The sequence below is a fragment of the Mobula birostris genome, chromosome 8 (assembly GCF_030028105.1).
Source record: "Mobula birostris isolate sMobBir1 chromosome 8, sMobBir1.hap1, whole genome shotgun sequence".
In the NCBI taxonomy this organism is placed as follows: Eukaryota; Metazoa; Chordata; class Chondrichthyes; order Myliobatiformes; family Myliobatidae; genus Mobula; species Mobula birostris.
In genome coordinates, this window is record NC_092377.1 from 124977328 (window position 1) to 125003853 (window position 26526).

The 26526-nt window shown below is 53.5% G+C and overlaps 2 protein-coding genes across 3 annotated transcripts in view; both read right to left on the reverse strand.

Annotated features, from left to right (window-relative positions):
* Positions 1-26526, reverse strand: part of LOC140202052 (myelin-associated glycoprotein-like) — a 565622-nt gene that overhangs the window by 202230 nt on the left and 336866 nt on the right.
* Positions 1-26526, reverse strand: part of vwa11 (von Willebrand factor A domain containing 11) — a 38103-nt gene that overhangs the window by 4606 nt on the left and 6971 nt on the right. Inside the window, exons 4-16 of one of the 2 annotated variants that reach the window (XM_072266121.1) lie at positions 24775-24868; positions 21859-21993; positions 13598-13778; positions 12903-13072; positions 12064-12176; positions 10602-10718; positions 9961-10137; positions 8469-8604; positions 7960-8112; positions 7113-7205; positions 5569-5837; positions 4919-5052; positions 2607-2760 (exon numbers count right to left, since the gene is read on the reverse strand). In XM_072266121.1, the coding sequence (XP_072122222.1) occupies positions 2607-2760; positions 4919-5052; positions 5569-5837; positions 7113-7205; positions 7960-8112; positions 8469-8604; positions 9961-10137; positions 10602-10718; positions 12064-12176; positions 12903-13072; positions 13598-13778; positions 21859-21993; positions 24775-24868 (1926 nt within the window). The remainder of the gene's footprint in view (positions 1-2606; positions 2761-4918; positions 5053-5568; positions 5838-7112; positions 7206-7959; positions 8113-8468; positions 8605-9960; positions 10138-10601; positions 10719-12063; positions 12177-12902; positions 13073-13597; positions 13779-21858; positions 21994-24774; positions 24869-26526) is intronic. The other variant, XM_072266122.1, reaches the window with a different exon arrangement.

Genomic DNA, 26526 nt, shown 5'->3' on the forward strand with positions numbered 1-26526 from the left:
CCCGCCGCCACTCCCAAAATAATCTTCCCCGCCGCCACTCCCAAACTGTTCCTCCCCGCCGCCACTCCCAAAATAATCTTCCCCGCCGCCACTCCCAAAATGTTCCTCCCCGCCTCCATTCCAAAATGTTCCTCCCCACCGCCACTCCCAAAATAATCTTCCCCGCCGCCACTCCCAAAATGTTCCTCCCCGCCTCCATTCCAAAATAATCTTCCCCGCCGCCACTCCCAAAATGTTCCTCCCCACCGCCACTCCCAAACTGTTCCTCCCCGCCGCCACTCCCAAAATGTTCCTCCCTGGCTCCACTCCAAAATGTTCCTCCCCGACATCACTCCCAAAATGTTCCTCCCCGCCACCACTCCCAAAATGTTCCTCCCCGGCTCCACTCCAAAATGTTCCTCCCCGACATCACTTCCAAAATGTTCCTCTCCGACACCACTCCCAAAATGTTCCTCTCCGACACCACTCCCAAAATGTTCCTCCCTGACACCACTCCCATAATGTTCCTCCCTGACACCACCCCCAAAATGTTCCTCCCTGACACCACCCCCAAAATGTTCCTCCCCGACACCACTCCCAAAATGTTCCTCCCTGACACCACTCCCATAATGTTCCTCCCTGACACCACCCCCAAAATGTTCCTCCCCGACACCACTCCCAAAATGTACCTCCCCGACACCACCCCCAAAATGTTCCTCCCCGACACCACTCCCAAAATGTTCCTCCCCGACATCACTTCCAAAATGTTCCTCTCCGACACCACCCCCAAAATGTTCCTCCCTGACACCACTCCCATAATGTTCCTCCCTGACACCACCCCCAAAATGTTCCTCCCCGACACCACTCCCAAAATGTACCTCCCCGACACCACCCCCAAAATGTTCCTCCCCGACACCACTCCCAAAATGTTCCTCCCCGACATCACTTCCAAAATGTTCCTCTCCGACACCACCCCCAAAATGTTCCTCCCTGATACCACCCCCAAAATGTTCCTCCCCGACACCACCCCCAAAATGTTCCTCCCCGACACCACTCCTGAAGAGCAGAGCTCCCTCCTTGCCAACCATCCCTGGTGAAAGGTTGACATGGATAGAGAGATGGAATGATAGTGAGAGAAGGAACGAGAGCAGGGGATGGAGAGAATGTGACAGGAAAACAGAGAGGGAGAGAGAGAGAGAAAAGAGTGGGAGAGAGGAAGGGTGCAGAGGGAGAGAGGATAAGGGAGAGAATGAGGGAGAAAATGGGAGAGGATGAGGAAGAGGGGGAGAGAAAAAGAAAGGGGGGAGAGGAACAAATAGAGTGAGGAAAGGAGAGAAGGAGAGAGAAACAGTGACAGGAACAGAAGGAGGGAAGGAGAGAGGGAGAGACAGAGAGCGGGAACAAGACAGAATAGGTGGAACGAGGAAGGGTAAAATGGGAAAAAAGGAGATCAAGGATCAGAGACAATGAAAGGGAGAGATGAAGAGGGATACAAAGAGTGTGACAGGGACAGCGAGAGGGGGAGGTAGAGAAAGGAAGGGGTGGAAAAGATTGGTACAAAGAAAGTGGGAGAGCATCAGAGGGAGGGAAGGAATGATAAAGAGGGCTACAGTGAGTGGGTGAAAGAGAGAGGGACAGAGAGAGAAAAGCAGAGAATGAGGGAGAGAGGAGTACAAAGAGCACGGGAGGGCAGCAGAGAAAGAGAGAGATGGAGAGAGGGAGGGGAGGGAGAGATGGAGAGGAGTACAAAGAGAGTGGAGAGTGACAGAGAGAGGGAGGGTGATAAAGAGGGGTACAGAGAGTGGGAGAGTGACAGCGAGAAAGGAAGGAGGGCGAGGTGAAGAGAGGTACAAACAGAGTGGGAGAGGGACACAGGGAGAGAACAAGAGGGGGAGAATAGAGGGAGAGAGGAGGGAGGGTGAGAGGAAGAGGGGTACAAAGAGGGTGGTACAGAGACGAGAGAGAGCGAGAGAGATAGATAGAGAGTGGGAGAAGTAGTCACAGGGAGAATAGAGGGAGAGTTCGAGTGTGTCTATGTGGGGGAGAATGAATGGGAGACAGAGATAGGGGTGGGGGTCGGGGAGAATTCATTGATTCAAATCTTTCCCAATCCCCCAGATGCTCTGGGTGTCGTCTCGGGGCTCTTCCCCCAGCTGAAGGACCTCCCTGTATCTGGAGGATGTCCCCGCATCTGGGGGATCTTCCCATGTCTGGAGGACCACCCTGCGTCTGAATGATCTCCCCATGTCTGGAGGATGTCCCTGCATCTGGGGGATCTCCCCATGTCTGGAGGATAACCCTGTGTCTGGAGGACCACCCTGCGTCTGGAGGATCTCCCCATGTCTGGAGGATAACCTTGTGTCTGGAGGACCACCCTGCGTCTGGGGGATCTCCCCATGTCTGGAGGATGTCCCTGCGTCTGGGGGATCTCCCCATGTCTGGAGGACCACCCTGCTCTGGAGGATGTCCCTGCGTCTGGGGGATCTCCCTGTGTGAGGAGGACATTCCTCCTGTGCTCAGACCCCTGGCGTATTTGGTGTCAGCACCTTCATTTACATCCCCCAATTCCCCCCACTGGTGTGATGCGGGTGCTGGTGTGGTGGAAATCCCTTCACCCTGGGACATACCTGCCCGGTGACCATCAGTTGGAGGACGGCATAGGTGAAGTCGATGTTGGACTGGGCCTCGAGCGTCACTGTGACCAGGGTTCCTGCTTCCACGTCGGTGGGGGTGGGAGTTGTCAGGTTACCCTCCACAGACTGGTTCTTTCCGACGTACAGTCTACAGGGGAATGAAGTTCCATCACCTCCGCGTCTTCAACGTCCTCCATAATTCCAGATCCAAGCAACCGCGAACACAAAAGTTCCCAAGCCAATGGAGATGAGATTTCATGGGACAGTCACATACACCCCATGCACAGCATGTTTCCCCACCTCACCAGCCCTCTCATAGTACAGCACTCCCCCCTCACCGGTCCTCCCACAGCATCCCTCCTCACCGCTATTCCCACAGCGTCTCTCCTCAGCACCATTCCCACAGTTCTCCCCCCAAAATGCCCCTCCCACTGTGCTCCCACCTCACTGCCCCCTCCCGCAGCACTCCCTACTCACCACCCCACCCCCCTATAAGGCCACAAGACATAGGAGCAGAATTCTGCCATTCAGACTACTGAGACTGCTCCACCATTCCAAAGTGGCTGATTTATTATCCTTCTCAACCGCATTCTCCTGCCTTCTCCACATACCCTTTGATACTCTTACTAATCAAGAACCTATTAACCCCCGTATTAAACATACTCAAAGACTTTGCCTCCACAGTCACCTGTGGAAATGAATTCCAAATGTTCACCACCTTCTGGCTAAAGAAATCCTTCCTCATCTCTGTATTCTGAGACTGTGCCCTCAGGTCCCGGACTCCCCCACTACACGAAACATCCTCTCCACGTGCACTCTGTCTAGCACTTTCAATATTCAATAGGGTTCAGTGAGATCCCTCCTCATTCTTATAAACTCTAGTTGGTTCATCAAACACTCTGCATACATTAACCCTTTCATCCCCTGGATCATTCTTGTGAACTTCATCTGGACTCTCTCCGATGCCAGCACATATTTCCTTAGAAAAGGTGCTCAAAACAGCTCACAATACCCCAAGTGTAGTCTGATCAATGCTTTATAAAGCCTCAGCATTACATCCTTGTTTTTATATTTGCACCTCTCAAAATGAATGCCAACATTGCATTTGCTTTTCTCACCACTGACTTAACCTTTAGGGAATCCTGCACAGGGATTACCAAGTCCCTTTGCACCTCTGATTTATGAATTTGCTCCCTGTTTAGAAAATAGTCTGTGCCTTTATTCCTTCTACCAAAGCGCATGACCACACACTTCCCAACAATCTATTGCATTTGCCACTTCTTTGTCTATTCTCCTAATCTGTCTAACTACTTCTACAGAATCCCGGCTTCCTCAACACTCCCTGCCCCTCCACCTAGTTTCATATCGTCCCCAAAGAATTCCAACAGATTTGTCAGGCAAGATTTTCCCTTCAGGAAACCATGCTGACTTTGGCCAACTCTCAGTGCCCCGAAACCACATTCTTAGCAATCGACTCCAACATCTTCCCAACAACTGAGGTCAGACTAACTGGCCTATAGTTTTCTGTCATTTACTTACCTCACTGTTAAAGAGTGGAGTGATATTTTCAATCTTTCAGTCTTCCAGAACCATTCCAAAATCAAGTGTTTCTTAAAAGATCACTACAACGACTCTACAATCTCTTCAGGAACCTCTTTCAGAATCATGGGGTGTACGCCATCTGGTCCAAGTGACTTATCTGCCTTCAGACCTTTCAGTTTCCCAAGCACCTTCTACTCAGTAATAACAACAATGTTCACTATCCCCCCGAACCCCTGGAACCTCCGGCCTACTGCTGTTGTCTTCAACAGTGAAGACTGACACAAAATACTTAATCAGTTCACCTGCTATTTCTTTATCCCCCTTTACTACCTCTCCAGCGTCATTCTCCAGTGGTCTGATACCCATTCGTGTCTCTTTTACTCTTTATATATCCGGAAAAAACATTTGGTATCATCTTTTATATTATTGGCTAGCTTTCCTTCATATTCCATCTTTTTTCCCAAATTGCTTTTCAATTGCCTTCTGTTGGTATATAAATTATTCCCAATCCTTTACCTTCCCACTAACTTTTCCTCTGTTACTCACACAGAAAGAACCCTGTCGTCACCACCCATAGTGATCTCTCCTTGCCGCACCACCCCTCCTCACAGCACCGTTTGCCCTTCTCAGTGCCCCTCCCACAGAGCGGTACCCCTCCTAACCAAGGCACTCACTCATCTCCACCCTCCTGCAGTGTGGTGCTCGCTCACAGACACGACAATGGAGTGGGGGGGGGAGGTAATGGGGGTGATTTGCATTCCCACCTCAAAGGGTTTCCACTTGTGACGTTTTGATCGTCAGTCAGAGAGATATTGTACACAGATCCCGGCCCAGCATTGGTAATGTTGAAGCGGATGGTAATGTTTTCACCTGCCATAAAGCTGAGATCAGACATGACCTGAAACACCAGAGGAAAAAACATCATAAATCAATAACCAATCACCAACATTGATCAAAAATCAATAATCAATCACCAATCAGAGCAAGTTCATTGCAGAGGAATCTTCACCCTGTGTCTGGGTGTGTGATTGGATGTTGTGGAGGGAGCTTCACTCTGTTTCTCACGCTGGGAGTGTGTGATGGGAAACAGTAGAGGAATTTCACTCTGTGTCTGAGCCTGGGTATGTGTGATGGGCCTGTGTGGAGGAGTTTCAATCTGTGTCTGACCCTGGAGTGTGTGATGGGAAACAGTAGAGGAATTTCACTCCGTGTCTGAGCCTGGGAGTGTGTGATGGGACAGTGTGGAGGGAGATTCACTCTGTGTCTGAGCCTGGGAATGTGTGATGGGACGGTGTGGAGGAGCTTCAATCTGTGTCTGAGCCCAGGAGTGTGTGATGGGAGGCTCATTCAGTGCCTGACCTGGAAGTGTGTGATAGCTCGGTGTGAAGGGACCCCACCCTGTGGTTGATCTCACCGTGAGTTTGGTACTGCTGTTGGAGGTGACAGATGGACTCTGTCTTTGGAAGATCCTCCCGCTCTCCTCTGTCCCTTGGAGCAGCAACAAGAGCTCTTGAGATGGAAAGCTCACGAATTCTACCAGGAAAATGCCGGTCTCTGAGGTTGGAGTCAGGACCTTCTTACTGAGCGTCCTCCCCTGGAAGTCCAGCAGGGAGATGTCCTTGGGCTGGTGGGATGGGTAGTTCTCTAACCCCGTCATTGTGACCTTGAGTGTGGCTGGTTCACCTGGACCAAGGGCCAGAGAGGATAATTAAACACCCATTGACACCAGTTTCCTTCAGCTTGGACGCCCCCCCACAGACTCTTTGGCACAACCGATCCCTGCTGACCATTAACTGCTCATTTATGCTTCATCGTGTTTCGTAACCCCCAGTTACCTGTCAACTCCTCCCCCCTCGGTTGTACCCCTCACCCTCACACTCCGGGAGGGGGGTGGAATTCACAGTCGCTGATTAACTCTGCCCCATACACACACACAGACCATCACCGAGGGATGGGTCTCACACATACATACAATACCAGAGAGCCTGAGTCTCTGGAGATGGGCAGACAGTGTCTCTGCCTGCTGTGACACTCTGTTGCGGTCCAAGCCAGTGCTCAGTCCCTGGAACTGTGTCTGACACTGAGTTCCAGCCTCATCTCCATGACTATGGGTGACAGGGTTTCATGCCAGCCCAGCACAGACCCTGGCTTATCGGATGTCTGGTGAACTTCTGAAATTCTTTTTCATTCACGTCCTGTTTGAAGAGTTACACATGGGCATCATGAACTTTCCCATGAATGGCATTTGGAATCCTGGTGAGTTTAAAACAGGGGTTCTTAATGTGGGGTTCATGGACCCTCGGGAGTCCCTGAACAGATTCCGGGGGTCGGTGAACTTGGATGGGAAAAATTTACATCGTTATATTCACTAAGCTCTCAGTGAAATTACGGTAGATCAAGCGTGATCATAGTCTTCCTGTCTGTAGAGTATAATATTTAAAATTGTGCTTTTCTAATGTATAATCTTGTATTTAATGAGTTAATAGAGACAAAAATGACTATATCACAGTCATAAACTATAAAAAAATGACTATTTTATATATTTTATGACTGTATTTCAATAGAATTGTTTTTTTTTGTAATCTTGTGTACTTTACATTATATATTGAAATACATGATTCTGAGAGGGGTCCATAGACTTCAGCGGACTAGCAAAGGCCTCCATGGCATAAAAAAGGTTAAGGACCCTTGGTATAGAAGAACAGGGAGTCTCTATCATCACTCTTTCTTGTCTTTCCCCCTCTCCCCAACCCTCTTCTTCTCTCTCTCTCTCTCTCCCTCTCTCCCCCTCTCAGGAGATGATGAAGAGGGCCAGGGTGGAGAACAGCTGACGACGGCTCTCATCCCGGAATGTCAGAGTGAACCCGTGTGTGGCGATAGGATGTGTGAGGGAGGGGAGGAGTACGAGTGTGGGTGGGGTGGAGTAGGAGTGGGGATCTCGGCATGGTGGTTGGTTACCTGCCATGGGTCGGCCAGTCACCATGACCATCCCGGGGTGGGGACCCTCGAAATCCTCCACGAACTCGTACAGGAAATCCACGACACTCTGTCCTGGGGGTATAGTATAGTATAATAATTAAAATATTGTTTTTTTTTCAGAGCAGGTGGTCAGAACGGGTATTGTAATCTCATAACAGTCCCTGTTTCACTCTTATTACTGTCCAATTTATAACCCAATTACAGGACATATTAAACTCTCATCATAGTCCCAGTAACTCCCCATTATGGGTCCTGTAACAGATACATTATAACCCCTTTATACACTCCCATACTGTCCCCATTATATCCCCGTTACGTGACCTGTTATTTCCCCATTAGAGTCCCTCTATACACCCACATTACATTCCCCATTACACTCCCATTACAGTCACATGGCAGTCCATTATACCCCCATTACAGTCTCCTTTGCACACTATCACCCCTCCGACACTCCCCACTGGAGGGAGAGAAAGAGGATCAGGATAAAGAGCAGCAGAGCTACAGAAATGAAAGTGAGAAAGGGGGAGGGCGAGGGTGAGGGGGAGAAAGAGGGAGACAGGGTGTGGCAGCCGAGGGGATGAGTGGGAGAGGGGGTGAAAGAGAGTGAGGAAGAGAGAGGACATGGAAAGGGTGATGCAGCAGACAGAAAGAATGTGGAAAAGCAGAGAAACAAGAGAGAAGGAGAGACGGAAAGGAGAAAAGTGAAAGAGAGAGGGTCAGAGAGAATGAGAGGATGGAGAGGGAGAGAGGCTGGAAATGGAGTTAAATCAGGACACTGAAGTGAAGAAGAGAGACGACCGGATCGGACAGGGTGGAGTGCAGACACCTGTCACTTTCACCGTGTACGGGGTCCCCGACTGTACAGTGAGGCTCCATTCGCCGAGCTCGGGCGCTGCGTTCAGCGTTATGATGAAAAGGTCTCCCAGGCGCTCAATCATTGCCAGTGTCCCCAAGGAGTTAGAGTGAGGCTGCTGGACACCTGCGGAGAGGGAGGCCAGTCAGTCATCAGCACGACGGGTCACTCATAACTGGAACAGGATCATTCAGGGAGGGTCACAGAGATGGAGAGGAGTGTAAGGGCTAGAGGGGGTCACAGAGATTTTCAGGGATGTAGGGGGGTAGGGAGGCCAGTGGGGGGGTCATCGTGAATGGTAGGGGTGTAGGGGTTGGAGGGGGTCACAGAGGTGGGAAGTTGTAGGAGCTGAAGAAGGGAGACCCCAAGAGAGATGGGGGTAGAGGCAAAAGGTGAACACAGAAATGGAGAGGGGTGTCAGTGCCAAAGGTGGTCACAGAGACGGGGAGTGGAGGGGTGTAGGGGCCAGAGTCTCTCCTCACCTCTGGGACTGGAGATGTGGAAGTTGTCCGGACTGCCAGACAGGAAGATGGTGACGTTCTTCAATGCTCCATCCACGTGGAAGGGGAAGACATTTGTGAGGTGATCCGTGTTTCCGACTTGCTGAAGGATGGTGACCTGAAACAGGATACCATGATATCCCGACCTTTGCCCTGTGACCCAGTCCCTCTCAGCCACCCCTCTCTCCTCCACTCCACCTCAAACTGACCAATCTAATATATTCAGGTAGGGAGCAACGTATAGAAGAGTTTTGCTGTGTCTCCATTTCTGGGAAACAATCCCATCAGGGTCAGGCCACTCTGCCCTTCAGTTGATGCAGGAAATCCCTCAAGTCGCTATACCCATTAATTACCAACACTGCCACCCATTCACCTTGGAATGAGTGCCCCAAGCGGGAATCCCAAAGCTACCCTGCGTCCCTTCCCATCTCACGGCTATGTAACAAAATCCCAATCAGGAATATCCAACTCCTTATACCGGGACTCTGTCAACTTTGGTTCTGGCCTCTTTGTGTCCTCCAGCCACATATTGTCACCTACCCGCCAATTCCGCTCCATTTCCTGATGGAGGCGTCTCCCGTTTTCCCAATTCCTGGGAAATCAGTGCTGATCAGGGTCAGGCACTGATCCTGAAACTCCCAATGGGAGAGCTGTGTCTCATCTCCAGATCTGCTCACAGTGCCCTGGGACAATCTCTCCCTGTTGCCCCTGGTTCTCAGCAACAGCTTCACTCTCCTCCACTCTGTGAAGGTGGCAGAGTGGGATAGGGAGGAGGGGGAAGGGGAATGGGACAGGGAGTGAAAGAGAGTGGGAGGAGAGGGAAGGGAAGAAAGAATGGGGGTGAAGGCTGAGAGGCATTGGAGGGAATTGTGATTAAAGGAGGGAAGAGGGTAACAATGAGGTGAGAAAGAGAGAGAGAGAGGTAAGGGTGGTGGTGAGGGTGAGGAGGACAGTTTTGGGGGTTAGTGAATGAAGGGACAGTGAGGGTTTAGTAAGTTTGGATGAAGAGGAGGAGGGAATAGTAAGGAGTGGAGGAAGTGAAGGAGTGTACATTGGGAGGGGGAGGAGAGGGTGAAAGGTGGTGAAGGGTTGAATAGGAAGGTAGTGAGGGAGGAGTGGAAGAGGAACAAATTTGGAGGGAGTGAAGAGGAGGGTTTGAGGAGCATGGGGTGAGGAGTGGGTGAGGAGGGCTGAGGATGAGGGAGGACAGTGAGGAAGGGGGTGAGGAGGGCTGAGGATGAGGGAGGACAGTGAGGAAGGGGGTGAGGAGGGGCTGAGGTGGAAGGAGGAGGGATGTAGGAATGAGGAGGGGTTGAGGAGAAAGTTGCGAGGAGTGGGTGAGGAAGAATAGGTGAGGAGGGAGGAGAGTGAAGAAGGGGGTGAGGAGGGGTTGAGGAGGAGGGAGGAGGGACGTAGGAATGAGGAGAGGTTGAGGTAGGGAGTCACTGAGAGGGGACTCGATGGACTGGATTACCAGCTCTCCCGTGATGGATCCCTCGACGATGGCGGTCAGGTCCATAATCGTGTTCCCTCTCACCTGCATGGCCAACCCCCCTGAGACCCAGGCCAGACTTTGGTACAGTGCAATGCAGCAATTGGGCTCAGTGTTGCGCCGTCTGCGGGACAGGACGTTGGTCAGGAGGAAGTAAACCTAGGGGTAGAAGTGAGGGGTGAGTCCTGGAGGGTCAGAACACACAACACGCACGTGACATCATCGTGGGAACATTGGTCATGCTTCCATATCGTGTATCCTGCACACGATGTCACGGAGAATACATTTCAGTCTATGTACAGCTGACACATAAACTTCAATCCTGATACAATACATGGACATACAAAAGGATCACAGCACACGGTACCATGTCATACAGTTGAAACACGGTATGACATCATGGGAATGACCTGCAGTGTCCTATCGTAGAATTGACAGGATATTACATATCAAAGGCACTTGGTAACTCATCAACCCACACCAGTAACACACCCGTCCCACCCTGGCCCCATCTCCTCATGTTGAGCACGGTGGGCGAAGCTTCACCCCAGCCCACATGGCCAGTGCCGATATGCAATTGGTTGGGAGGGCAGGACGGCGCTCTCTGGCAGAGAGAAGGTTACCTTACACTGGGTGCGCTCGATCAGCGCCTGGACGGTGGGAGCCAGATGGGAATCTTTGGCTGGAGCGTCGGTGAAGACGTAGATGTGGGAGAGAGGCAGCGAGTGAGTGAGGGCCAGCTGCAAGAGAGGGCAGAAGTCAAGGATTAGAGGGCATGGACAACAGGAAGGGGTCCCACACATAGGTAGACCCCATGATCACACACACTGAACCCCACATCCCAAACGTACGGATCCCCAGATCAGACACTCACAGACACTCACAGACACTCACTGACACTCACAGACACTCACAGACACTCACTGACACCCACAGACACTCACTGACACTTACAGGCACTCACAGACACTATAGACACTCACAGACGCTTACAGACACCCACAGACACTCACAGACACTATAGACACTCACAGATAATCACAGACTCCCACAGACACTCACAGTCACTATAGACACTCACAGACACTATAGACACTCACAGACACTTACAGACACTCACAGACACTCACTGACACCCACAGACACTCACAGTCACTTACAGGCACTCACAGACACTCACAGTCACTATAGACACTCACAGACACTATAGACACTCACAGACACTCACTGACACCCACAGACACTCACAGTCATTTACAGACACAGACACTCACAGTCGCTAGAGACACTCACAGTCACTATAGACACTCACAGATAATCACAGACACCCACAGACACTCACAGTCACTCACAGTCACTATAAACACTCAGACACTCAGTCAGTCACTTACAGTCACTATAGACACTCACAGTCACTCACTTTCACTCACAGATATTCAGACACTCACAGACGCTCACAGCCACTCACAGACACTATAGACACTCACAGTCACTTACAGTCAGTATAGACACTCACTTTCACTCACACTCACAGTCACTCACAGATACAGACACTCACAAACATTCACAGTCACTCACAGACACTCACAGTCACTATAGACACTCACAGACACAGTCACTTGCAGACACTCACTTTCACTCACAGATACTCAGTCACTATAGACACACACAGACGCTAACAGTCACTTGCAGACACTCGTAGTCAGTTGCGGTCGCTCACAGTCGCTCACAGTCACTCACAGTTGTCCACAGATGCCCACAGATACTCACAGTCACTCACAGTCACTATAAACGCTCAAAGACACTCACAGTCACTATAGCCACTCACAGTCACTCACAGTCACTATAAACGCTCAAAGACACTCACAGTCACTATAGCCACTCACAGACACTCACAGTAACTATAGACGCTCGCAGACACTCAGAGTCACTCATAGTCACTTACAGTCACTATAGACACTCACAATCACAGTCACAGCTACACACAGACACTCACAGACAATCATAGTCACTCACAGTCACACACAGACACTCACAGTCACTATAGACAATCACAGTCACTCACAGACACACACATGGACACACCTGCAGAGCGGACAGGGACATTTCCGGCACGTCTCCCCCTCCCACGGCCGTTAACTGCTGCAGACGGGCAATGAACTGATCGGGGTCGCGTGTCTCAAATACTGGCCCGAACTCTGGGGAACAGAGAGCATCAGTGACAGGAACAGAGTGACGGGGTAGTGGGGGGATGTGGATGGGAGTGTGGGGGTTGTCCCCATTCCCTCTTTGTCCAGTCCCCCTCACCTCCTCCTCCTCATTCCCACCTGATTCCCTCCTACTGACCCCCTCCTCCAAATTCTTTCCTCACCCCTCCTCTTCAACCCCTCCTACTCACACCCTCCTCCTCACACCCTCCACAGAGGTTCTTCTTCCCCCTTTCCCCTCAGCACCTTCCTATCAACCCTCCACCTTTCATCTCTCCTCCCTCCTTCCCAAAGGACCCACCCTCACTACCTCCTCCCCTCGTTACTATTCCCTCCTCCCCATCACCTTCCCTCACTGAAGCCTCCCTGTCCCTTCCCTCACTGACTCTCACCATATCATCTGACCTCCTCATCCTCTCTACCATTCTTAGCTCTCCCTCCCTCTTCCTCATGCACATTCCTCATCCCTCTCTTCAACTACATCATTGAGTTAAAGCATTAAAGCAGAGGTTGTTGGTGGGTTCTTCATTAGTCAAGAGTTGTGCAGAGAAGAGGAGAGTGGGATTGAGAGGGAAAATAAATCAGCCATGATGGAATGATGGAGGAGACTAAATGGGCTGAATGGCCTAATTCTATCATTCTTATGGCATTATGGGGCAAGGAGGTCATCTTAACACACTCAGTGAGCAGTGGGAGGTAGAACTGCACTGGACTCACCCGGATCGTTGAGTGGTACCAGGATGTAGGAGGAGGGCTGGAATCGGGAATTCCGGGTCTTCTGCACGATTTCGATTGTCCTCTGCTTGGCTGTCGCGATGCTGTCCCTCATGCTGCTTGTAGTGTCAATGACGAAAGAGATGCTGGAGGGAGGGTCCACGCAGAGGAACCTGCAGGGAACAGGGGAGATTCACCCAGGTCCATAGCCAGCCCCTACACTCCTCCCCATCTCTGTGACCCCTCTCTGTCCCCTGCAGCCGTTCCTGTCTCTGTGATAACCCCCCAGCCCTACACTCCTCCCCATCTCTGTGACCCCTCTCTGTCCCCTGCACCCTTAACTGTCTCTGTGACCACCCTCCCTCCAGCCCCTACACCCATCTCCATCTCTGTAATCCCTCTGTCCTCTGAAAGCCCTCCTGTCTCTGTGACAAACCCCAGCCCTACACTCCTCCCCATCTCTGTGACCCCTCTCTGTCCCCTGCACCCATTCCTGTCTCTGTGACAACCCCACCCCCCAGCCTTACACCCTCCCCATCTCTCCGATCCCTACAGCCCTCCCTAGGACTCCCTCTGGTCCTTGTACCCCAACCTGTCTCTGTGACCCCCACCAGCCCCTACACCCCTTCTCGTCTCTGTGACCACTCTGGCCTCTACATTCCAATTCGCTCTGATATTCCCAGGAGCCGGATCCGTACTGCAGGAATTTCCGGTCACCGACTGCATCTCGAATGTCCAGGAAGAGTTCAAGGGAGGCCTGTGTGGCAATTTCCGCTGCCCGAAGGTGTTTGTGTCCGTGAGGAGACGAGAGTGTGTCCTTGTTAATCCCACCGGTCCCACTCGCAGTCAGATCCGATTTCCCACCATGACTGCACTTGCCTGGAAAGAGGAAAATCCTGGGGATTCACCACATTATTGCCTGCTGAGAGACTCCTCTCTGACACCCACAGCTCTCCCTGTCTCTGTGACCCCCTCCGGCTGCAACATCACTTTCCATCTCTGTGACTTCCTCTGGCTCCTACACCCCTCTTCATCTCTGTGACCCTCTCCAGTCCCTACACACCTCCCCGTTTATGTAACCCCCTCCAGCTCCGACAACCCTCTCCATCACTGTGAAGCCCCCCTGACTCCTATAGCCCTCCTCGTCTCTGTAACCCCCACCAGCTCCTACACCCTTCCCGATCTCTGTAACCCCTCTGGATCCAACACCCTTCCCTGTCTTTGTGACCACCCCCCAGATCAAACACCCTTCCCTGAATCTGTGACCACCTCCACCAGTTCCAACGCCCCTCCCTGTCTCTGTGACCACCCCCAGCTCATACACCCCTCCCTGTCTCTGTGACACACCCCCAGCTCCTATACTCCTCTCTATCTCTGTAACCCCTCTGGATCCTACACCCCTCCCTGTCTCTGTGAACCCCCACCAGCTCCTACACCCCTCCCTGTCTCTGTGACCACTCCCCAGCTCCTACACCCCTCCCTGTCTCTGTAACCCCCTCTGGTTCCAACACCCCTCCCCGTCTCTGTGACCCCCACCAGCTCCTACACCCCTCCCTGTCTCTGTAACCCCCTCTGGTTCCAACACCCCTCCCTGTCTCTGTGACCCCCACCAGCTCCTACACCCCACCCTGTCTCTGTAACCCCCTCTGGTTCCAACACCCCTCCCCGTCTCTGTTACCCCCTCCAGCTCCGACACCCCTCCCTGTCTCTGTGACCACCCCCCCCTCCAGCTCATACACCCCTCCCTGTCTCTGCGACCACACCAGCTCCTACACCCCTCTCTATCTCTGTAACCCCTCTGGATCCAACACCACTCCCTGTCTCTGTGACCCCCACCAGCTCCTACACCCCTCCCTGTCTCTGTGAACACTCACCAGCTCCTACACCCCTCCCTGTCTCTGTGACCCCTCCTCCAGCTTCTACACACTGCCCTGTCTCTGTAACCCCCTCTGGTTCCAAAACCCCTCCCTGTCTCTGCGACCACTCCCCAGCTTCTACACCCCTCCCTGTCTCTGTGACCACCCACCAGCTCCTACACCCCTCCCTGTCTCTGTGACCCCCCACCAGCTCCTACACCCCTCCCTGTCTCTGTGACCCCCCACCAGCTCCTACACCCGTCCCTGTCTCTGTGACCCCTCCTCCAGCTTCTACACCCCTCCCTGTCTCTGTGACCCCTCCTCCAGCTTCTACACCCCTCCCTGTCTCTGTGACCACCCACAGCTCATACACCCCTCCCTGTCTCTGTGACCCCCACCAGCTCCTACACCCCTCCCTGTCTCTGTGACCCCTCCTCCAGCTTCTACACACTGCCCTGTCTCTGTGACCCCTCCTCCAGCTCCTACACCCCTCCCTGTCTCTGTGACCCCCACCAGCTCCTACACCCCTCCCTGTCTCTGTGACCCCTCCTCCAGCTTCTACACCCCTCCCTGTCTCTGTAACCCCCTCTGGTTCCAAAACCCCTCCCTGTCTCTGCGACCACACCAGCTCCTACACCCCTCCCTGTCTCTGTGACCACCCACCAGCTCCTACACCCCTCCCTGTCTCTGTGACCCCCTACCAGCTCCTACACCCCTCCCTGTCTCTGTGACCCCTCCTCCAGCTCCTACACCCGTCCCTGTCTCTGTGACCCCTCCTCCAGCTTCTACACCCCTCCCTGTCTCTGTGACCCCTCCTCCAGCTTCTACACCCCTCCCTGTCTCTGTGACCACCCACAGCTCATACACCCCTCCCTGTCTCTGTGACCCCCACCAGCTCCTACACCCCTCCCTGTCTCTGTGACCCCCACCAGCTCCTACACACTGCCCTGTCTCTGTAACCCCCTCTGGTTCCAAAACCCCTCCCTGTCTCTGTGACCCCCACCAGCTCCTACACCCCTCCCTGTCTCTGTAACCCCTCTGGATCCAAAACCCCTCCCTGTCTCTGTGACCTCCACCAGCTCCTACACCCCTCCCTGTCTCTGTAACCCCTCTGGATCCAAAACCCCTCCCTGTCTCTGTGACCCCCTCCTCCAGTTCATTCATCCATCACTGTCTCTGTGACCCCCTCCGGTTCCTACACCCCTCCCTGTCTCTGTGACCCCCTCTGAATCCTACACCCCTCTCCACCTCTGTAACCCTTCTGGATCCAACACCCCTCCCTGTCTCTGTGACACCCCACCAGCTCCCACACCCCTCCCTGTCTCTGTGACCCCCTCTGGTTCCAGCACCCCTCCCTGTCTCTGTGACCCCTCCTCCAGCTCATACACCCCTCCCTGTCTCTGTAACCCCTCTGGATCCAACACCCCTCCCTGTCTCTGTGACCACTCAAGCTCCTACACCCCTCCGTGTCTCTGTGACCCCCACTCCAGCTCCTACACCCCTCCCTGTCTCTGTGACGACCCCCGCTCTTACACCCCTCCCTGTCTCTGTGACACACCCCCAGCTCCGATACTCCTCTCTATCTCTGTAACCCCTCTGGATCCAAAACCCCTCCCTGTCTCTGTGAACCCCGACCAGCTCCTACACCCCTCCTTGTCTCTGTGACACCCTCTGGTTCCAACAGCCCACCGTGTCTCTGTGACCACTCCCCAGCTCCTACACCCCTCCATGTCTCTGTGACCCCCCCCCCAGCTCATACACCCCTCCCTGTCTCTGTGACCACCCCCGCTCTTACACCCCTCCCTGTCTCTGTGACACACCCCCAGCTCCTACACCCCTCTCTATCTGTGTAACCCCTCTGGATCCAACACCCCTCCCTGTCTCTGTGACCACCCCCCAGCTCCTACACCCCTCCTTGTCTCCGTGACCCCTCCTCCAACTCCTACACCCCTCCCTGTCTCTGTGACCACGCCCCCCTCCAGCTCCTACACCCCACCCTGTCTCTGTAACCCCCTCTGGTTCCAACACCCTTCGCTGTCTCTGTGACCCCCACCAGCTCCTACACCCCTCCCTGTCTCTGTAACCCCTCTGGATCCAAAACCCCTCCCTGTCTCTGTGACCCCTCCTCCAGCTCATTCACCCATCCCTGTCTCTGTGACCCCCTCCGGTTCCTACACCGCTCCCTGTCTTTGTGACCCCCTCTGGTTCCTACACCCCTCTCCACCTCTGTAACCCCTCTGGATCCAACACCCCTCCCTGTCTCTGTGACCTCCCACCAGATCCTACACCCCTCCCTGTCTCTGTGACCCCCTCTGGTTCCAGCACCCCTCCCTGTCTCTGTGACCCCTCCTCCAGCTCCTACACCCCTCCCTGTCTCTGTGACCCCCTCTGGTTCCAGCACCCCTACCTGTCTCTGTGACCCCTCCTCCAGCTCCTACACCCCTCCCTGTCTCTGTGACCCCTCCTCCAGCTCCTACACCCCTCCCTGTCTCTGTGACACACCCCCAGCTCCTATACTCCTCTCTATCTCTGTAACCCCTCTGGATCGAACACCCCTCCCTGTCTCTGTGAACCCCCACCAGCTCCTACACCCCTTCTTGTCTCTGTAACCTCCTCTGGTTCCAACACCCCTCCCTGTCTCTGTGACCCCCCACCAGCTCCTACACCCCTCCTTGTCTCTGTGACACCCTCTGGTTCCAACACCCCTCCCTGTCTCTGTGACCCCCCCCCCCAGCTCATACACCCCTCCCTGTCTCTGTGACCACCCCCCAGCTCCTACACCCCTCCCTGTCTCTGTGACCACCCCCCAGCTCCTACACCCCTCCCTGTCTCTGTGACCACTCCCCAGCTCCTACACCCCTCCCTGTCTCTGTGACCACCTCCTCCAGTTCCTACACCCCTCTCTATCTCTGTAACCCCTCTGGATCCAACACCTCTCCCTGTCTCTGTGACCACCTCCTCCAGTTCCTACACCCCTCCCTGTCTCTGTGACCACCCCCAACTCTTACACCCCTCCCTGTCTCTGTGACACACCCCCAGCTCTTATACTCCTCTCTATCTCTGTAACCCCTCTGGATCCAACCCCCGTCCCTGTCTCTGTGACCCCCACCAGCTCCTACACCCCTCCCTGTCTCTGTGACCACTCCCCAGCTCCTACACACCTCCGTGTCTCTGTGACCACCCCCCAGCTCCTACACCCCTCCCTGTCTCTGTGACCACCTCCTCCAGTTCCTACGCCCCTCCGTGTCTCTGTGACCACCCTCAGCTCTTACACCCCTCCCTGTCTCTGTGACCACCACTCCAGCTCCTACACCCCTCCCTGTCTCTGTGACCCCCCACCAGCTCCTACACCCCTCCCTGTCTCTGTGACCCCCCACCAGCTCCTACACCCGTCCCTGTCTCTGTGACCCCTCCTCCAGCTTCTACACCCCTCCCTGTCTCTGTGACCCCTCCTCCAGCTCCTACACCCCTCCCTGTCTCTGTGACCCCCACCAGCTCCTACACCCCTCCCTGTCTCTGTGACACACCCCCAGCTCCTACACCCCTCCTTGTCTCTGTGACACACCCCCAGCTCCTATACTCCTCTCTATCTCTGTAACCCCTCTGGATCGAACACCCCTCCCTGTCTCTGTGAACCCCCACCAGCTCCTACACCCCTTCTTGTCTCTGTAACCTCCTCTGGTTCCAACACCCCTCCCTGTCTCTGTGACCCCCCACCAGCTCCTACACCCCTCCTTGTCTCTGTGACACCCTCTGGTTCCAACACCCCTCCCTGTCTCTGTGACCCCCCCCCAGCTCATACACCCCTCCCTGTCTCTGTGACCACCCCCCAGCTCCTACACCCCTCCCTGTCTCTGTGACCACCCCCCAGCTCCTACACCCCTCCCTGTCTCTGTGACCACTCCCCAGCTCCTACACCCCTCCCTGTCTCTGTGACCACCTCCTCCAGTTCCTACACCCCTCCCTGTCTCTGTGACCACCCCCAACTCTTACACCCCTCCCTGTCTCTGTGACACACCCCCAGCTCTTATACTCCTCTCTATCTCTGTAACCCCTCTGGATCCAACCCCCGTCCCTGTCTCTGTGACCCCCACCAGCTCCTACACCCCTCCCTGTCTCTGTGACCACTCCCCAGCTCCTACACACCTCCCTGTCTCTGTGACCACCTCCTCCAGTTCCTACGCCCCTCCGTGTCTCTGTGACCACCCTCAGCTCTTACACCCCTCCCTGTCTCTGTGACCACCACTCCAGCTCCTACACCCCTCCCTGTCTCTGTGACCCCCCACCAGCTCCTACACCCCTCCCTGTCTCTGTGACCCCCCACCAGCTCCTACACCCGTCCCTGTCTCTGTGACCCCTCCTCCAGCTTCTACACACTGCCCTGTCTCTGTAACCCCCTCTGGTTCCAACACCCCTCCCTGTCTCTGTTACCCCCTCCAGCTCCTACACCCCTCCCTGTCTCTGTGACCACCCCCCCCTCCAGCTCATACACCCCTCCCTGTCTCTGCGACCACACCAGCTCCTACACCCCTCCCTGTCTCTGTAACCCCTCTGGATCCAACACCCCTCCCTGTCTCTGTGACCCCCTCCTCCAGCTCCTACACCCCTCCCTGTCTCTGTGACCCCCCACCAGCTCCTACACCCCTCCCTGTCTCTGTGACCCCTCCTCCAGCTTCTACACCCCTCCCTGTCTCTGCGACCACTCCAGCTCCTACACCCCTCCCTGTCTCTGTGACCCCCCACCAGCTCCTACACCCCTCCCTGTCTCTGTGACCCCCCCACCAGCTCCTACACCCGTCCCTGTCTCTGTGACCCCTCCTCCAGCTCCTACACCCCTCCCTGTCTCTGTGACCCCCACCAGCTCCTACACCCCTCCCTGTCTCTGTGACACACCCCCAGCTCCTACACCCCTCCTTGTCTCTGTAACCCCCTCTGGTTCCAACACCCCTCCCTGTCTCTGTGACCCCCACCAGCTCCTACACCCCACCCTGTCTCTGTAACCCCCTTTGGTTCCAACACCCCTCCCTGTCTCTGTGACCCCCACCAGCTCCTACACCCCTCCCTGTCTCTGTAAGCCCTCTGGATCCAAAACCCCTCCCCGTCTCTGTGACCCCCTCCTCCAGCTCATTCACCCCTCCCTGTCTCTGTGACCCCCTCCGGTTCCTACACCCCTCCCTGTCTCTGTGACCCCCTCTGGTTCCTACACCCCTCTCCACCTCTGTAACCCTTCTGGATCCAACACCCCTCCCTGTCTCTGTGACCCCCCACCAGCTCCTACACCCCTCCCTGTCTCTGTGACCCCCCCCCCTCCAGCTCATACACCCCTCCCCTTCTCTGTAACCCCTCTGGATCCAACACCCCTCCCTGTCTCTGTGACTCCCTCCTCCAGCTCCTACACCCCTCCTTGTCTCTGTGACCCCCCACCAGCTCCTACACCCCTCCCTGTCTCTGTGACCCCCTCTGGTTCCAGCACCCCTCCCCGTCTCTGTGACCCCTCCTCCAGCTCCTACACCCCTCCCTGTCTCTGTGACCACCCCCCCGCTCCAGCTCATACACCCCTCCCTGTCTCTGTAACCCCTCTGGATCCAACACCCCTCCCTGTCTCTGTGACCCCCCCACCAGCTCCTACACCCCTCCCTGTCTCTGTGACCACCCCCCCGCTCCAGCTCATACACCCCTCCCTGTCTCTGTAACCCCTCTGGATCCAACACCCCTCCCTGTCTCTGTGACCCCCCACCAGCTCCTACACCCCTCCCTGTCTCTGTGACCCCCCCCCCTCCAGCTCATACACCCCTCTCCATCTCTGTAACCCATACCCACCCCTCAGCTCCTACACCCCTCCCTGTCTCTGTGACCTCCCCCCAGCTCCTACACCCCTCCCCGTCTCTGTGACCCACCCCCCTCCAGCTCATACACCCCTCTCCATCTCTGTAACCCATACCCACCCCCCAGCTCCTACACCCCTCCCTGTCTCTGTGACCCCCCCCCCTCCAGCTCATACACCCCTCTCCATCTCTGTAACCCATACCCACCCCCCAGCTCCTACACCCCTCCCTGTCTCTGTGACCTCCCCCCAGCTCCTACACCCCTCCCCGTCTCTGTGACCCACCCCCCTCCAGCTCATACACCCCTCTCCATCTCTGTAACCCATACCCACCCCCCAGCTCCTACACCCCTCCCTGTCTCTGTGACCTCCCACCAGCTCCTACACCCCTCCCCGTCTCTGTGACCCACCCCCCTCCAGCTCATACACCCCTCTCCATCTCTGTAACCCATACCCACCCCCCAGCTCCTACACCCCTCCCTGTCTCTGTGACCCCCCCCTCCAGCTCATACACCCCTCTCCATCTCTGTAACCCATACCCACCCCCCAGCTCCTACACCCCTCCCTGTCTCTGTGACCTCCCACCAGCTCCTACACCCCTCCCCGTCTCTGTGACCCACCCCCCTCCAGCTCATACACCCCTCTCCATCTCTGTAACCCATACCCACCCCCCAGCTCCTACACCCCTCCCTGTCTCTGTGACCTCCCACCAGCTCCTACACCCCTCCCCGTCTCTGTGACCCACCCCCCTCCAGCTCATACACCCCTCTCCATCTCTGTAACCCATACCCACCCCCCAGCTCCTACACCCCTCCCTGTCTCTGTAACCCCTCAAGTTCCTACACCCATCCCTGTCTCTGTAACCCCCTCCGGTTCCTACACCCTTCTCCACCTCTGTAACCCACACCCCACACCCCCTCCCCCCGGCTCCTACAACCCTCTCCATCACTGTGAAGACCCCCTGACTCCTACACCCCTCCCTGTCTCTGTGACCCCCTCCAGCTCCTTCACCTCCTTCCAGCTCTGTAACCACCCCCCAGCTCCTACACCCCTTGCAGTCTCTGTGACCCCCTCTGGCTCCTAGAACCCTCTCTTTCTCTGTAACACCCCTGACCTCTATACCCCTCTGCATCTTTTTGACACCCCCCCCCCAGCCAGTGCACCCCTCCCCGTCTCTATAACCCTGTACAGGTCCTACTCCTCTCCCCGTTTCTATTACTGGCTGTCCCCTGCCACATTTTTCCACCTCTGGGATTTTTCTGTGTGCCTCCCCTGTTACCTTTGGGCTTGACTCTGAAGGGGTTGACACTGAAGTAGCCGGTGGTGATGAGTTTGTGACTGATGATGTTGGGCAGGATATTGTCCTGGCAGCTTCCTGGGCTGGAGCATTTCTGGCAGGTCTTGTCACCTCTCCCTGCAGCAGGAACAGGAACGCTGGGTCAATGTGCCACGCTGTGCCTATCCCCCCTTCTCACCATCCTCCTCAAGTCCCCCTCATCCCCATGCTCAGACCCTAAGTGACTACAACATTCCAAGTGTGGCCTCACCAATGTCCTACAGAACAAAGAATACTACAGTACAGGCCATTTGGCCCACAAACTTGTGCTGACCCTTTAACCTACTTTGTTCATTCTAACCCTTCCGTCACACATAACCCTCCATTTTTCTTTTATCCATGTGTTTCTTAACACCCCTAATGTTTCTGCATCTACCACCACCCTGGCAGTGCATTCTGAGCACCCACCACTCTTGTGTACTTCTGACATCCCTCTTATACTTTCATCGACTCATTTGGGAGGGATGTCCTCTAGTGTTATACGTTATCTTGTCACCTCTCGTCCTCCTTTGTTCCAAAAATAATGTCTAGTTCGCTCAACCGTTCCATATTCTCTTATTCAGGTATTATGCTGGGTAAATCTCCTCTGCACCCTCTCTAAAGCTTCCACATCCTCCCTATAATGAGACCAGAACTGAATACAATAGACAATAGACAATACGTGCAGGAGTAGGCCATTCAGCCCTTCGAGCCAGTACCGCCATTCACTGTGATCATGGCTGAACAACCACAATCAGTATCCAGTTCCTGTCTTATCACCATAACCTTTGATTCCACTATCTTTAAGAGCTCTATCCTTCTCTTTTTTGAAAGTATCCAGAGACTTGGCCTCCACAGCCTTCTGGGGCAGAGCATTCCATATATCCACCACTCTCTGGGTGAAAAAGTTTTTCCTCAACTCTGTTCTAAATGGCTTACCCCTAATTCTTAAACTGTGGCCTCTGGTTCTGGGCTCACCTATCAGCGGGAACATGCTTTCTGCCTGCAGCGTGTCCAATTCCTTAATAATCTTATATATTTCAATAAGATCCCCTCTCAGCCTTCTAAGTTCCAGAGTATACAAGCCCAGTCGCTCCAATCTTTCGACATATGACAGTCCCGCCATCCCCGGAATTAACCTTGTGAACCTACGCTGCACTCCCTCAATAGCAAGAATGTCCTTCCTCAAATTTGGAGACCAAAACTGCACACAGTACTCCAGGTGTGGTCTCACCAGGGCCCTGTACAGCTGCAGAAGGACCTCTTTGCTCTTATACTCAATTCCCCTTGTTATGAAGGACAGCATGCCATTAGCTTTCTTCACTGCCTGCTGTACTTGCATGCTTGCTTTCAGTGACTGATGTACAAGAACACCTAGATCTCGTTGTGCTTCCCCTTTTCCTAACTTGACTCCATTTAGGTAATAATCTGCCTTCCTGTTCTTACCACCAAAGTGGATAACCTCACATTTATCCACATTAAACTGCATCTGCCATGCGTCTGCCCACTCACCCAGCCTGTCCAAGTCACCCTGCACTCTCATAACATCCTCCTCACATTTCACACTGCTACCCAGCTTTGTGTCATCGGCAAACTTGCTAATATTACTTTTAATTCCCTCATCTAAATCATTAATATATATTGTAATACTTCAAATGGGTTGGCTGGGGTGGTGCAGTTCATTGGTTGGGGTGGTCCAATTTATGCTATATCTCTAAATAAAATTGTAAGATTATATACCGGCCTCTGCCACCTTCCCTGACAGCTCATTCCACATACCTACCACTCACTGTGTAAAAACTATACCTCTGATACACTCATTCCTACCCCACTCCCCACCCCCTGTACATTCCTCCAGTCACCTTAGATGTATGCCCCCTCGTATTGGCTATTTCCACCCTGGGAAAAGATCTCTGACTATCCACTCTATCTCTGCCTCTTATCATCTTGTACACCTCTATTAAGTCACCTCTCATCCTTCTTCACTCCAGAGAGAAGAGCCCGAGCTCGCTCAACTCTTTCACATAAGACACGCCCTCTGATCCGAGTATTGTCCTTGTAAACTTCCTCTGCATCCCGTCTAAGGCTTCCCTGTGCTTCCTATACTAAGGTGACAAACTGAACACGGTCAGTGCAGAGGATCGGAGAAAACTGCGGAGGGTTACAGTCTCAGCGATCCCCATCACGGGAACAATCCTCCTCACCAGTGGGGGAAAAAACAACTCCAAAAGCCAATGCCTCAAGAAGGTGGTGTCTATCACTAAGAAGGCCCACTGTGCCCCCTTCCCATTGCTATCATCACGGAGGAGGTCCACACGCTTGACACTTCAGGAACAGCTTCTTCACCTCTGTTATCAGATTTCCGAATGGTTCATGAACCCATAAACAACGGTTTCTATTTTGCTCCCTTTATTATCCTATTTATTTATTTATGCATTTCTTATTGTAATCTATCATAATTCTTCATTTATTGCACCGTACTGCTCCTGCAAAACAACACGTTTCTCGACATATATCAGTGACGATAAACCTGATTCATTCACAGATTTGCTCTTGCTCGTTCTAACTTTATTATTTACTTCATTTAGAGATGCAGCACGGAACAGTCCACCGAGACACACTAACTCGTTACTCGCCGATTGAACCCGAGCCGAATCACAGGACAATTTACAATGACCAGTTAACCTACTGAGCCGTATGTCATTGGATTGTGGGGAGAGCCCGGAGTTCCCGGAGAAATCCCACATGGTCACGGGGAGAACGTACAGCCGGCCCTGGAATTGAACTCAAAACTGCGATTTCCGAAACTGCTTTGCTGGTTGTGAGAAACCAATTAGCGTCGTCGGCAAGCGTTAGTCCGAAAGGCCGCGGTCCCCTCACCTGCTAGATTCTCGACCGTCCCACTGGGATCGATGAGGTTCCTGTTCGGACTTTTAAAGCCCAACTCCACCCAGTTGCTGTGGCTGTAGAAATCCTGAAGGAAAATGACACTTGGAGTGAGATGGTCAGTTTTGTTCGCCGCGTCGTAAGAAGGACGTGCTTAAACTAGAAAGAGCATGAGTTACAAGGACGTTGCCGGGACTCGAAAGCCTGAGTTCAAGGAGGAGGTTGAATAGATTAGGACTTCACCTCCTGATGCACAGGATATTGAAAGAAAATTTGATAGAGGTATACAAAATTACAAGGGTTTTAGGTAGGGTAAATGCAAGCAGGCTTTTTGCACTGAGGTTGGGTGAGACAAGAACTAAAGGTAAAGATGACAGATTGTGCAGATGCTGGAAATGCAGAGCAACACACACAAAATGCTGGAGGAAACCAGCAGGTCACGCAGCATCTATGGAAAGGAGGAAGCAGTCAATGTTTCGGGCCAAGTCCTGATGATGGTTCTCTGCCCAAAACATCAACTGTTTACTCCTTTCCATAGATGCTGCCTGGCCTGCTGAGTTCCTCCAGCATTTTGTGTGTGTTGGTCTAGAACAGGAGATCGGGGGTTAAGGGTGAAGGAGGAGACATTGGAGAATGAGGGTAACCCTAAGAAATGTTTATGATTAGGAGAGCCAGGGATAAGGTGGGCAGTTCCAGTCTTTTCCCCAGGACAGGGCAGTCTAACACTGCGTGGAATGTGAGAGGGGAAAGGTTGAAAAGGGACCGAAGACCAAATTTCTCATCCAAGTATTTGGAACGAGCTGCCAGAGGAAGTGGTTGAGCCAGGTAGAACAGTATCATCGAAGAAGCACTAGGACAGGTAGGTCCAGGACTGCGCAACAGTCTTAGGCACATATATATAGCCAGGGCGTTGAAGACTTTTGCACAGCCCTGCAATAAGTTTATGTATTGCATTGTACTGCTACCATGAAAAAACACATTTCATGACATATGTGTGTGATGATAAAGCTGATTCTGATATGGGTCTCTGTTGTGGACTGAGAGTGGGAAGGGGGCAGGGAGCAGGGAATCATGGAGGGGAAGAGAGAGTGGAAGGAGCAGGAAGCACCAGAGAGATCAATAAACCAATTGTATAGAATCAAATCACATTGCCTGATGTCTCAGGGCTGGGTGTGTCTGCACCCACGCACCGCCTGCCCTTGGCACTCCTTCTCTGCCACATGTCCTACACTCCCTCCTGCGGCACTCCACCCCGGCCATTCCCAACATCCTTTGCTCCCGCCAGGTTTACAAACTCGCATTCCATTCCACGTTGACAAATACAGTGCTTTGGAAAGATCTATAGATATGTGCCTAAGACTGTTATGGGCCTGGAGGGATATGGACCGAATGCTGGGAACTGGGACTAGTTGGGTCAGCATGTTCTGGTTGGGCTGAAGGGCCTGTATCTATTCTGTATCGCACTGTGACACTTATTATCCTAAGGACAGAGATGAAAAAGTGCTGGTGGGAACCAGGTCAGTGACCCATCAGGGAGTGGTCCATGTTGAATTAAATTAAAATTTATCAAATTAATTTAAAGTTCAATTATTTTATCCCTGTCAACATGGGCAGTTTGAATACCATTTAAATATCACAACACAATATTGTGATGACAATAATGTGACACTCCCTCCTTGACAACCTCCTCCGCACGACATTCTCCCTCCTCTCTATCCCTGCAGCAGTACTCTCTCATTGACAACC